Source organism: Chlamydotis macqueenii, chromosome 7, assembly GCF_036417535.1.
Source record: "Chlamydotis macqueenii isolate bChlMac1 chromosome 7, bChlMac1.mat, whole genome shotgun sequence".
Classification (NCBI taxonomy): domain Eukaryota; kingdom Metazoa; phylum Chordata; class Aves; order Otidiformes; family Otididae; genus Chlamydotis; species Chlamydotis macqueenii.
Window position 1 is genome coordinate 3,914,130 of NC_141562.1, and position 12,822 is coordinate 3,926,951.

Here is a 12,822-nt window from a genome sequence, read left to right on the forward strand (position 1 = left end):
CCCTGGCGTCTCTCTCTATATCCGGCTCCGAAGCGGACACCCCTGCGCGCGATGCCACCTCACGCACAAAGGACCCCTGCGCCTCCTTATGATTGGCTGCCGGGAGGCCCTCCTTCCTTTTCTGGCTCGCTGGCAGGCAGGCGGCCGCCGAGATGGTGAGTGTCTGCTGCCGGGCGGCGGCAATCCGCGCCGCAGGGCTGCCATCCTGCCCCTGCGAGGCCTACAGCTGCCGCGCCCCGGCGGGCCGGCCTGCCCGCGGCCGCGTGCGGGAGTATGGCGGAGGCTGAGCGGGGTGTTGTTCTCCCGCTTCGAGCCGGGGCTCCTGCGGCCCGGCCGCGGCGCGCCGGTGCCGGGTGGTGTCGGCGAGCTCCGGGGTGTGGGCCAGGGCGTGTGCCTGGCCTGTGGTACTGCTGTGCTGCTGGTCGGTAAGAGCAGCACTCTGCTTTCATGGCAGTGTGGCTTCGTACTTCTCTTAAGGTGTGCAGTGGGTGCTGTATATTATTCTCATCTGTTAATCTCGTGGCTGTTCTTCTCTGAAAGCATTAAGGAAGCTGTAACCCATAGGTTTGTTAAGGAAACTCGCATCGTACTGTTCTGGTAGTTAGGCTTGTAATCTATGTGTTTCATCAAAAGCTGCTTTTTGGCTGATTTTCAGAATGGTAGAGGTGTGTATGTTGCTGTATTTGGAAATATGAGGATGAGTTTCATTAGTTGATGTGTGCTCAAAAGTACTTATCAGTTGTAGCCCAGGACCAGTCCAGTTAAGTTAGGAGTTCACTCTCAGCACCAGAGAGACTACCAACTGCTGCTGTACTTTATATATTTATTAAGTTTAAGTTATGTATGTCATTATTGTTTTGTGTTACTCTATTTTGTATTTTTTCTTGCAGAATGACACAGTGACCATCAGAACCAGGAAGTTCATGACAAACAGATTGCTTCAGCGCAAGCAAATGGTAAAAGAACACAGAAAACTGCATTTACTTATTTTTCTGTTGGTTCTGGGCTGCAAGTGTTCCTTAGCCAGTATAAGTAAAGGGACCTTAAAAATATCTGGAGTTCTTACTGTAAGAGCTTATAGGTTTAAATGTGTTGATGTACGCTGAAGGTAGATCTTTATGGTGAGGTAGTGAGGGGTTTTGTCTTTGGAAGCAGGAAACTGTTATGACTATGTTTGTATCAGATTAATAATAGTCTCTGTAACTGAGGTTTGTTAGTTTAAATGCTAAGCTCATGGTGGGACTGTATGTAGCATCTGACTATTGTGCTGAATATCGACTTTCTCTTGGTTTTTACAACTTGTAAAAATCCCTTCTTAGGTGATTGACGTTCTTCATCCTGGAAAGGCCACAGTCCCCAAAACAGAAATCAGGGAAAAGCTGGCAAAAATGTACAAGACGACCCCTGATGTAATTTTCGTCTTTGGCTTCAGAACTCACTTCGGTGGTGGCAAGACAACAGGTTTTGGCATGATCTATGATTCCTTGGACTATGCAAAGAAAAATGAACCAAAGCACAGGCTTGCCAGGGTAGGTTGTTTTCTGATAATTCAATGGATTTGAAGTGTTAGGGATTCGTGATTTTACACATGTGAAACTAAAGTTTTGTGGAAGTACTGTTCTTGTGTTCACTTGTATAAGAGGTCTTAAAGTAGTGTAACTTAGCTTCTGTGTTTACAAAAGAAACTAAGCTCTTTATTGTTTATTACAGGGGAACTGAGAATGCAGAATTGGTGTTAGTGGTGTTTAGCAATAATAGATAACTAACCACTGTTAAAGGTTTTGGAGAAGCGTAAGAGATGAGACTGATACATAAGCTACTCTAGTGCTGTGTTCATTGACGAGTCAGCTTGTCTCACTACTTAACTGATTTTTTTCAAATGTTAACAGCATTTGAAGAGTGCAGAAATAGTAAAACTAAAACTCAGCTGTTACTGTTGGTGAAACAAATTTAAATGCAACTTTAACTCTTTTGTAATAGCACGGTTTGTATGAAAAGAAGAAGACTTCTAGGAAGCAGCGAAAGGAGCGTAAGAACAGAATGAAGAAAGTCAGGGGCACAGCCAAGGCGAACGTTGGTGCTGGCAAGAAGGTAGGATGAGAATATCTGCAAGCTAGAGTGAGCATGTTGGCTTTGAAATGTTGATTAGAAATTCTTGAAGAGAGTAACATTGTTTTTCTTCCATTTCTTTCACCTCTTCTACTGGATAACAGAAGGTAATCTGTGTGGTGTTATATAGCTTCTTACCAGCTCAGTAGCTTAGTCTTGCTCCTCACTGCTGCACGCTTAGCTGAAATAGCGTGAAACAAAGCTTCTTAAACTATTGTTTCCTATATGTCACTTGAACTAAAGTTAAACTTCTGTAAATCTAACATTAATTGCTCTAAGCTCATAACTTGGCCTTGCAATATACAATAACACTTGTTACTTAGTCTACCTAAATACCTAATGCTTACTCCACCAAGTTACTGTTATTTGTGGTGTTATTTATAGAGGAGACTTTGTTAATGATGTGTGGTGATGTAGGCAGTGAGGACAGTGTGTAACTAAAAATAAGGTAGAATGCCTGCTTTATTCTGCTTTTAAGTCACTGATTCCCAAGATGGTGGGTTTTTTTTTCCCCTGGGGGGAACATCTTATGCTGTGGCTGGAACTTGATACAAGCTTGTCAGGTGTGCAGCTTGGAGGGAGACAGGGTTCCTCTATAACTAAAGAAATAAACGCAGCAAACCTGAGGAGTAGCCTGGGTGTGAAGATAGTCATCTTCCTTAGCAGCTTTTTGTCCTTTGAAAAATGCTGAGTAAGCTGTGCAGCCAAGTGGGTTTTTTTCTTCCTCATAACATGGGAAGATATGGCAATGGGTTTTGACACTTGGCTGTGTAGCTGCTGAAGTGCTTTGACATCTTGAACTTTAGTAATCTTCACTTTTGCTTTTTTTCTACTTTCTTGGAATTCTTCATCAGAAATGAAAAATCTAGCAGGTACTGAAAATGAGCATGGATGTGGTGACTGAATTATACATAACTGAAACGTGTCTATGTGTCAGTCCTTTTGATTGGAGCACTGTACTGCTTTGCATGCATGCACGTTTGTTTGAAACTTGCTTCTGTCCTGAGAGGGTTCAGATAAGTACATAACAAACCTTGTTCTGTGTGATTTAGAAATAAAAGTTGGCGAACAGCAAATAGGATTTTCAAAACTAATGAAACAACATTAAAATAAGGAATTCCAAATGAGAAGAAATTAAAAAAACTCAGTGCAATTGAATTGAGGCATTGGTTTAAAACACCTCAGGTTCTGATTCCAAGTAGTACAGTGCAATTGCACGTGTAACTTGACCTTTGTGTAAAAGTAGTTGTGCATCTTTATGGAAACTAAGTCACATCACAGCTTTGTGCATTTGAGATAGTGGTTGGAAATGACACAGTTGTCAGCATTAAACTATATTTAACTGTTGCCCTGCAGTATTCCAAGTTAAGACACAAACCACAGTGATTGCTCCATGAAATTAGATTCTTCACTTACTGCATAAGGGAAGTTCTCCTTATCACTGGATGGAAATAAACTAGTGTTACTGCGAACTACTAGATAAGATTTGGAGCCTTTTCCATTCTGCTTTAATGCTGTTTTAATAATGTAGTCCTACAATTGTTTACAGTATAACAGCACAAATGAGCATTTGGTGTAGTAGTAACACTAACAAACGCCCTCTTGTGAATGTCAAGGGAGTCATTTAGTGTTGCACTGATACCAGTGGTATGAATTCTAGTCTTCCTTTCAATAATTTTGCACTTGAAGGTTGCTGTTACCAAGTGTTGATGCAAAATGTTTAAATGACTTTTACTTGAATTACTGAAGCTGTCCAGTTGATAGAAATTCCCTTAAAGCATATAAACATGTCAGAAATCAATACTAGGATCCTGTGCAGTGATAAGTATGTTGAGATGTGACTTCTGTAACAAATGATTATCAAACTAGTACACTGTCTCAATAGTAGATGAACTGTGTTTTGGACTGAAATTTTTTAAAAAATATTTGTAAATGATGTTTTAGTTGAGAATGCATGGGATAGACCTTACTTGTTCACCAGTTTTGTTTAATTTTTGTGTCCTTGCATTAAACTTAAACTAAACACAAATTAATTTATGTGCTTTCTGGAAACCTTGGTTGAGAAGAGTTCTATGCTGCATCACAGAGAAGAGCTTGTGGAGTGCACTTGTGTCTTGAAGCTTTGTACTGAAAAATGCATGTTTAAGTGTAACAGTGTGGCATGGTTCAGCATTCTTTATCACAGCCATGTGGAGGAATTTTTAATAGGAGTCCTGTAATATGTTTTCAAGTCTACCTACACAGTCTCTGAAAACTGTTTATCTCAGTAATATGTAGGCATTTGATTCTGAGATATCCTCAGGCAAGTCTGTATTGTTCTAAGAGTTATGTACTATGTAGTTACGAAAACTGTTCAAATGGTGAATCGTATTTGAATAGTTTTTCTTGAACTTTTAAATCAGACATCAGCTGTGCTGATGTCTGTTAAAAGTTTTCGTGCTTCCTTTCACTTCTGACTCCTTCAGAATTCCCCATTCTGTTTTCCCTGCAGTCTCAAAGAAATATTTTTTAAGTAGTTTGTGTTATTTAATCTTTTCTGTTGCTTTGTAGTTGGCTGAGCTTGCATAAAAGTTTGCAACAAGTGGATATAGATGCCCCTCCACTAGTGTTTGCATTCAGAGCAAAAGCAAAAAAGCCCCACTCTACCTTTTAATATCACACCTGTAGTTGTGACAGCCTTTGAAATGTGAGCATTCCAAGCAAGCATCTTTAAGAACCTGAGCGAACAGAAGTGTGTATGGATTGGCACTTTAAACCATTGTAGCCTGTAGGTGTGATTGAACATTCAATTGCCTTCTGAGTATTAAGTTCCAAACAGCTATTGTTAGGTCCCATTTGAGTCTGAGGGAATACATGAAAGCTAAGTCTTCAGCCTCTACAGTAGTTAAAACTTTGAGGTTTTCCTATCACATTTTACTGTGATAGTTGAAAAAAGCGTATGGTGAGTGTCAGTAAGAAGCCTCAAAGCTCCATCTTCTGCAGTGGTAGAACTTTGATAAAACTGTTCTCTGATTAATTAATGCTTTTTGTTTTTCAGTAAATGAACATACTTCAGATGGAAAATGGATAACAGGTATGACTTCAGAATGCTTTCTAAGACATTCAGTAGCCCATAGTCATTACGATGACATAGGTCTAATGTTGATTTGTGCAAAGACCATAGTACTGTACTGATACAGAACCCAGTGCAAGAGTTTGACTAAGAAAGGCTGTTGTGTATGCTACTGAGTTGCTAATTTATGTGACTTCCACTTACCTGAAATACCTGATTAGTATAAAGACTGAAATAATACATCAAACAGTTCAGATAAACTGTTGATTATTTAGTCTTATTGTAAACAAGGCTTACGCTTTTCCTTTTGTAGACATGCTAAGGAGGGGGTGGTATGCGTTGTTTTTTATTGTCTTAAATAGATTGAAATAGAATGATGTCTATTTTGAGGACTAATTTGTGTTGTTTTCTTACAGATACTCATTTCAAGTAAATTCCTTATAACGAAATTTGATACTCATTTAGAGAAGTCCTAGGTTGTATTTTTATCTTTGTTGCCAGAAACACAGGTTACTGCTGTGGGCATTAACTGTTACAGACAAAACTCTGGTTTTATTACAAATGGTCGGAATGACTCATTTTAAAGAAACTTAAACAGGCTGTCTGGGAGCTGGTGAAGTGAGTATAATGTCTTAAACAGAAAGCTGGTAAAGCAACTGTAGCTTGTTGAGCACTTCTACAGAAAGGGTGTAATCCAGGCTCTTATTTATTTCTAGGACAGTACTGTGAAATTTTGAACCTTATGTTCTTCTAAGTAAGGCAGTGTCATTCACCTGGCTTGTTTGGGAATCAGTTTTTCAGACTCTATGAAGGTATGAGTATGAAAATTCTTTTAATCATGTGGCACTGATCTATTTTTCTTTTACAGACTACATAAGTCTACAAAAAAGCAGAGAGAATTACTGTGGAAAGAAGCTGCTCATCTGGTTTTAACATCAAATAAACTATGTCAATAAAATGCTGATTTGCCCTTTAGTTTTGATTTGAAAGCTACCATTTTGTACAGTTTGAGAAATTGAACACTGGTGCACTGTTTGCACTGAATTAAAATCTTTTCATAATTAAACAACTCTTGTTATGAGTGTCAATTTGAAGTGAGTAAGAGATTTCTACAGATAGTCGTATAACCTAATTCCAAGCAGGTAGTGTTAGTTCATGGACATAGACGTGCTTTTGTCATCTGCTGTTGAAACTGGTTTGGAAAGTCCTTTTAAGATGTGCTTGTTTGTCTATATTATATAGACATGTAGAGTATAGCTGGATGGAGAACAAAACATGGAAATGAGATCTTCAGAGCTGCATACTTTGACAGTTAAGATTTTTTTGTGAATGAAAGAGTCAGGCATGACTTGCCTTTTGTTCCTGATTCTCAGGACAGGCTCTGGTCTCAGGTCTGTGAATTGTGCAGTACACCCCTGTTGATTCATCTGGTAGTGTTAAAAAAAGTCACTTAAGTCTGGGTTAGTGGCTGGATAAGGCATGCTCTAAGCTAGGACCGTGGGCATTCTGGTGCAGGTGTTTCAAGTAAAATAGCAAGCAAAATAGAAGTTTTGTACTTTAAATAGAACCGAAACAGACAGGGCAACTCCAGCAGCTGTGCTGATGAAGGCTCTGACTTGCTTCTTACCTTGGTAAGTAGCAAGTACAATACTTTTAAATTGTACTACCGTTGTACTGAGGCAGCATATTGTAACATGGGTGTAAGGCATTTTTAGTGCTTGGGGTAAAACTGACAACCATATCATTAGAGTTGTTAAAGAGGTTGGAAGGGGATATTGTCCTAATAACTTCCATACAAGATCTGGTAAGTATAAAGTACTTAATGCCTCTTCTCGTACCCTCAGTCTGAGTCTTGAGCTGGTGGGTTTGCTGTTGTCTGCATTCAGCAGCATCACACTCTTAGCTGTACAGTACAATTTCTGTACCTCGTGCCATGGTGTTACTGCCTTTATTGAGAGTAGTAACTGGTATTACTAGGCAATTGTCCTGGTGAAAGGACAGGTACTCCAGTTTCTTCTAAACATAGGTGAACTAGTGATGTTAGACTAAGGGAATGGTGAAATGGAGTAATTGCTTCTGAAATAAGTTTTGAGTCTGGAGTGGAAATTAAAAGGCTTTTTTTTTACTTGGCAGACCGACCTTCAAAGTGTTCTTCCCAAAGTTTTTAAGTATACTAAATTCTGAAGAATTGTTAGAGGGGTATTGGAGGTGGGATTTGTGTTGCTACTTGGGTAACAGCACATGCACTGAACTGAGTCTGTAGATATGTTTTGAATAGGTGACAGTAAATTTTTGACAGTTAAAGATTGTAAGGAAGATGGAGCAAACATTACACACATAAAGCTTAGAGCTACAACCTAAACTTGTTTTAAAGGTAATACTTGCAGTAAACCCTTTTTGTATGTAATGTTGAACATGAAAGGAGAGTCGAGTCATGCTATTAAATATAACTGAACAATCACTAGGGGGTAGTGTGAGCACAGCAATACAAATATCAGGATGACTTGTACAGCAATTTTTCATAAAATAGGCTGAAAGGAAGCCAAATTGTCCCCTGCTGAAGAGGTCAACTCCTTTGAAAAGATGCATTGGAAATAGTTGTGTTTAGGATTTGAGGCTTTAAGGGATATTTGTTTCATAGGTTCTTTTTGGAATTGAATGGAAGCCATCTGTTTTGGTGAAGACCATACAGTTATTATTTTCCAAATGTTGACTACTTTAAAGCTCTTGAGTGCTGCCACAAATTTTAGTTGCTCTTTTCAGAGGCTTCCTTACCTTAGTTCTAAGAAAGCAACAAAGGATCTATAAATAAATGCTGGCATAAAGGTCTTACAGTCTTGAGGTTTTGACTTTACATCAACAGTGCTGTTTCAGGTGGAATGTCCCTCTTGAAGCAGAACTTAGTTCTGGAGTTGGAACAGTAAATGTTCGCTCATCAATTTTGTGATGTCTTAAGTGCTTTTGATTACAGCTTCATTTATGGAGGCATGGTAACTTCAAACCAGGTAGAATAAAATGAGCTATCTTACTGCTTGGTGCTAAAATTTGGTATTTGGTGCCCCATTTTGATTATTTAAGATTGACAGCAAAGAACACCTAATGATTCCATGGACCAACTGACTCTTGTTACACGGTTATGTTAAAACCACATACCTGTAAGCTGTACTGTGTCTTGCAATGAGGCATTAGGCACAAAAAAATGGGGAAGGGGACAAAATGACATTAATCTAGAATTAAGTGATCAAATCAGATAACCCTAACTGAGTTTCTGCACTATTCTGCTACATTCTGTATTGGTGTGGCTGTCCTCTTTTCCTATTGTTTCACTTGGAAAATGGCAGGCGACTGAATAGCTGTCATCTGAAATCTTGGTGCTTCAACAGCCTGGAGAGATAAGCAGCTATTCGTGTGAGTTTCTATTCTGCCAACATTTTGCTTTCATACATGAGAGACTAAGCCATATGTGGCAGGTGTTCAATGATTCAGAAGTTTTTAATGCACATGTCATGCTGTGAAGAGACTCTAGGTTAATCTCCTTTCCTGTGGGAGGTAGAACAATTAAGGGGAAAGCATTGATGAACAGGAATCTTCCCTTCTTTACTCTGTGCTGAAGGTTCCCTTTTATTTCCTCCTGATCTTGGCACCTCACATAATCTATAGATAGACCTTGTGTCACTGTAGGCCTGCTTTTAGAATTTGTCCTGGCCCTCATATTTCAGTATCCCAAGTATTGTATCTATTTCATTACTAGTCTGGAGCCCAGATCAGACTCTGAAGGATTTTTAAAGAAGGAATTTCTAAATTAAGCTGTTGATGCGTAATCACAAATTGGTATACATGGGAAGACATTCATTAACTCTTCACCATTTTTAATGGCTAGGACTTAAGTTTTGGGTTTTGTATTTTTTACAAGGGACATAATTACCACAGAGATTCTTTGGTTTTGTTTTTTTTTTTTTTTTGTAGGAAGGACTTAAAATTGTGAAGCTGGACTAGTAAATGAAGTCTTCCTGTGAAGTGCTTGAAAAGCTGTGTGGAAGCCTCAGGGCTTGACTTATTTGCAACTGGACCAACTTCTTGCTGAGATTTCACCTTTATGTTTAGTGAGATATACAAGGCACAGCCAGATAATGGCGGCTTCTAGCTGAAGGGAATTGTAGTCTAGAAAGCAAAAGAAACTACAGTGGATCAAAGACAGATTTACTAGGGAAGCGGAGTCTGTTTGGGGGAGCAAAGATGAGTGTCTTGGCATCATAGGAAAAGATAACTGTGATACAGATGAAAGATGGTAAGATTTGGCATCACCTAGGCAGTGAGGTGGTTTTGTCTAGGGAGCAACTTTTAACAGGCGTGAAAACAAATGCTGAGGGAAAGAAATGAAGCTTATATTGTCAGTGTCTTGAAATGAAGGAGGCATATTATGCTGTGAGAAGACTGCAGTACCAATAAACTGAGGGATAAAAGGGTGACGTGGGTACTTTTTTTTGTTGATTAGACAATAGGTCATTTAAGGAATAAAGTATGCAGGTCACTACCAAATCTGTTTGCACCAGTCAGAAGAAATGAACTTGTCCGTATTATTTTGGTCACTTCCTGTACAATTTGATGTCATTAGTGGCCTACAGAGAGGAAACAGAACGTTGTCCTGTATCAGCTGTTGATACTGGATTCATACAGTAAGTTTGAAATTCTAGTTGTGAATGCTTCCTGCTCATGTGCTTCAATTTGAGTGAAATGAGATACATGGGGCCTTTCTTTGGGTCTTTGGGTGTTTTGTTGGTGCTAAGAGACTGGAAGAGAGTAGTTCATTTTTTTTTTTTTTTTTTTTTTTCTCTCTGAATGCTGGATAAGTCTTGTTTGAACAGGAGATTTTTCCAACATGGGTGGTAAATGTTCCTTTTCTTTTATCACGTTCTGAACATACGAGCAGTAAGACAAGTTATTTCTATGAACACATTTGTTACCATGCCTCTAAGAGGTAAAATGAGAACGTTTAAGTAAGCTTTGACAAGTCAATGTCAGGAGTAGGCACATCCTGGTGCATTAATGCTTTGGGACTCCTTTGCTTTAAAGGGATTAAATGAAAATTTCGTCTTAAGTTTGTTGCTAACATTAGTGAACTGTAGTTAGGTTTAAAAAAAAAAAATGCCCTGTAGAATTTTATCCTCATCTGGAATTTAGTAAGTTTCATCTTAGTTTTAGTCTTTGCTCTTTGTGAAGGCTGTGGCTAATGAAACAGCTGCAAAGTGGCTAAAAGGCATCCTTGTGTGCTAGAAGATAACTGTGTTTTTTTTCCAGGAGCTGGCCATCGGCAACCAGTACTATTAATAGAAAAGCTTCATGGTCCTTTTCAGTTACTGCTGTTCATACACAGAGATCCTAAGTAAGGTTGAGTAGCGTGCTGATGCAGAAGGACATTTGGAGCATCTGTGGCTTCTCCTAACACAGCAGATGTTTTACAACCAGCACAAGATGTGTGAGTCCAGTGCTTCACTGGGTGGGTGATAGCGGTTTGTATTTGTGCTCATTGGGTTAAAGTACAGCTTGTTATCTCACGAAGCTGGCCAGACTGCAAAATGACCTGTGTTAGGAGAAACATGCTTCACTGCTTTTTGTGATGATCTAATTTGATTGTACTGGAGCTACTACCCTGCTATCATTTTCTGTCAATTTTTGCTAGCCTGTTTGTTAAGCCAGGCATTGTTTGTGTTGATTTGATAACAGGTTTCAATCACTGATAATAAAACTTTTCTGGAACAAATGACCTCAGATCCATATCTCCTGCACAGTGTTGGCTGTAAGTAGAAAATTGGGACTGACAGTTGCCTTTTTCAATGTTTTCTGTTTAGTTTAACAGCCAATGTAAAAATCACAATGGAAGTGGCTTAATATTTTTAAATAAAAAGGGGGGAAATGTTCATTTTGTTTCACTGTTTCCTCCATAGTTTGGTGGATTTGATGGATTGCGCTACAGGCAGAAGTGAAATGAAGCTCTTTTTTTTTAGCTTTTTTTTTTTTTTTTTTAAAAGGTAAGAAATGTGTTACCATAAGAGCTGTGAGGATTCATGTTTGAGTATTTGTTTTAATTGATCAGTTCGGGTTATTGAAGAACTGTTGATCTAGGCTGCGCTTCAGGACTTTGCAAAAGTAAAGACTAGTCTAAGAACTTAGATTTGAGAGAAATTGCTTAACATTTATGTGTGAATATGAAACTTATATTTTTGAGGAGTTAATTAAAATTACAGTATATTTTGCCTAGCATTGAACTCCATAGTGTTTAAACAAACAGTGAAGCACTGTACTAATGCATAAACCAGAGAAAACATGGTGAAATTGAGTTGTCTAGAGTCAAAGAAATGCTGACAAGTAAACATCTGGCATTTAAACATAGAGTAAAATATGCATCAAATTTTTTCCTTGTTTTTATTAAATGGGAAAATATTTACAGGCATTGATGTCTGCCTTCGTGAATGAGTAGTGCTTTTGGGGAAAGAAAAAGAAGTTTGCTTTCAGTGTGGTAAATGATAGATTTAAAATACTTTATTTACTTTAACAACATTCTTACATCTGGTGGCATGCGTGGTGGCCTGGGGGAGAGTCTCGCTTGTAGGATACTTTTGCAGGAGCTGTAACACCTGCGGTACAGACTAAACCTATGCTGGCATTGGAGACAGGTGGAGGCATTTGTGTGGTGCTGGCAGGATGTAGTCAGACAACCTTAGAAATCCTGATGAGGCTGGAATGTTTAATATTCCCACTTTGCAGAGGAAGCACAGAAGGATAAAGTACAGAGACTTTATTTAAGTACCTAAGTGTTTTAAAAGGGTAAGTACAAACGTGTACATATAAATGAACCTCCCATTATGACAAAAATACAAGTCACTGCCTAGCAAAAAGGATATCTTGGCTTCATTCAAGCTGCCTGTTGCATATGGACCATGCTTCTTTTGGAAACCTGTGTCAGTTCTTTCCACTCACTTTCAGGAAATGCTGCCTCTGTATGGCTGTTCCACCAATACCTGCCTCAAGGTGTATACCCTTAGCAATACATCTGCCCTTCTTTGTGCTTCTATTTTGCATCTCCTCCCTTTCCATCCTGGTGTTGTCTCATTGTTTCTTAGAGTTGTACAGCTTGCAGATGCTTTTTCTAGCTTTACTTTCGCATAGACTGTGTAAGAATGAACAATAATGACATAGCTATATAAAGCAGTTTATCAGTCTCTCCTAGTGGTTGATCAATGTTCCACTGGCACCTTGGTGGGTACAAGTGCCACAAAAAAAAAGCTGGAGGAACCTGAAGTTGCTGTCTGGTGTTAAGGGAAGATTGTAGAGCTTTTTGTATTGCTGCTGTTCTGTGGATGAAAGGAGATACGCTTCCAAGGTGTATCAAGGTGCCACACTTGTTCAGTTCTACATCAATTCTCTTTCATTAGTAAAGATAAATATCTGGAAGGTTTCTCAATTAAAGAAAAAAAACAAAACAACAAAAAACCCAAAACAAAAAAAAAACCCCAAACAACAAACCAACTCCCCAAACCCAACACCACAAAAGTTTCTGTGCTTCTTACTTAGTAAGTGGGAATAAAATAATATTACAGCAGTCACCTCGCAAGTGCACACTATGCACAAGATACTTTTGAGGTCCATTCTTCAATTAATGC

The 12,822-nt window shown here is 38.8% G+C and overlaps 1 protein-coding gene across 1 annotated transcript; it reads left to right on the forward strand.

Moving 5' to 3' along the window:
- The first annotated feature begins 131 nt into the window (after positions 1–131).
- On the forward strand, positions 132–6,136 carry RPS24 (ribosomal protein S24). Its single transcript, XM_086752400.1, has 6 exons — positions 132–155; positions 891–956; positions 1,320–1,529; positions 1,981–2,091; positions 5,147–5,182; positions 6,030–6,136. The coding sequence occupies exons 1-5, from the start codon at positions 153–155 to the stop codon at positions 5,147–5,149; spliced, it is 393 nt and encodes a 130-aa protein (XP_086608526.1). The 5' UTR covers positions 132–152; the 3' UTR covers positions 5,150–5,182; positions 6,030–6,136.
- The last annotated feature ends 6,686 nt before the right edge of the window (positions 6,137–12,822 follow it).

Coding starts and splice junctions, on each gene's coding strand:
- RPS24 (XM_086752400.1), top strand. Junction 957..1,319: donor TGCTTCAGCGCAAGCAAATG/GTAAAAGAACAC, acceptor ATCCCTTCTTAG/GTGATTGACGTTCTTCATCC. Junction 1,530..1,980: donor CAAAGCACAGGCTTGCCAGG/GTAGGTTGTTTT, acceptor CTTTTGTAATAG/CACGGTTTGTATGAAAAGAA.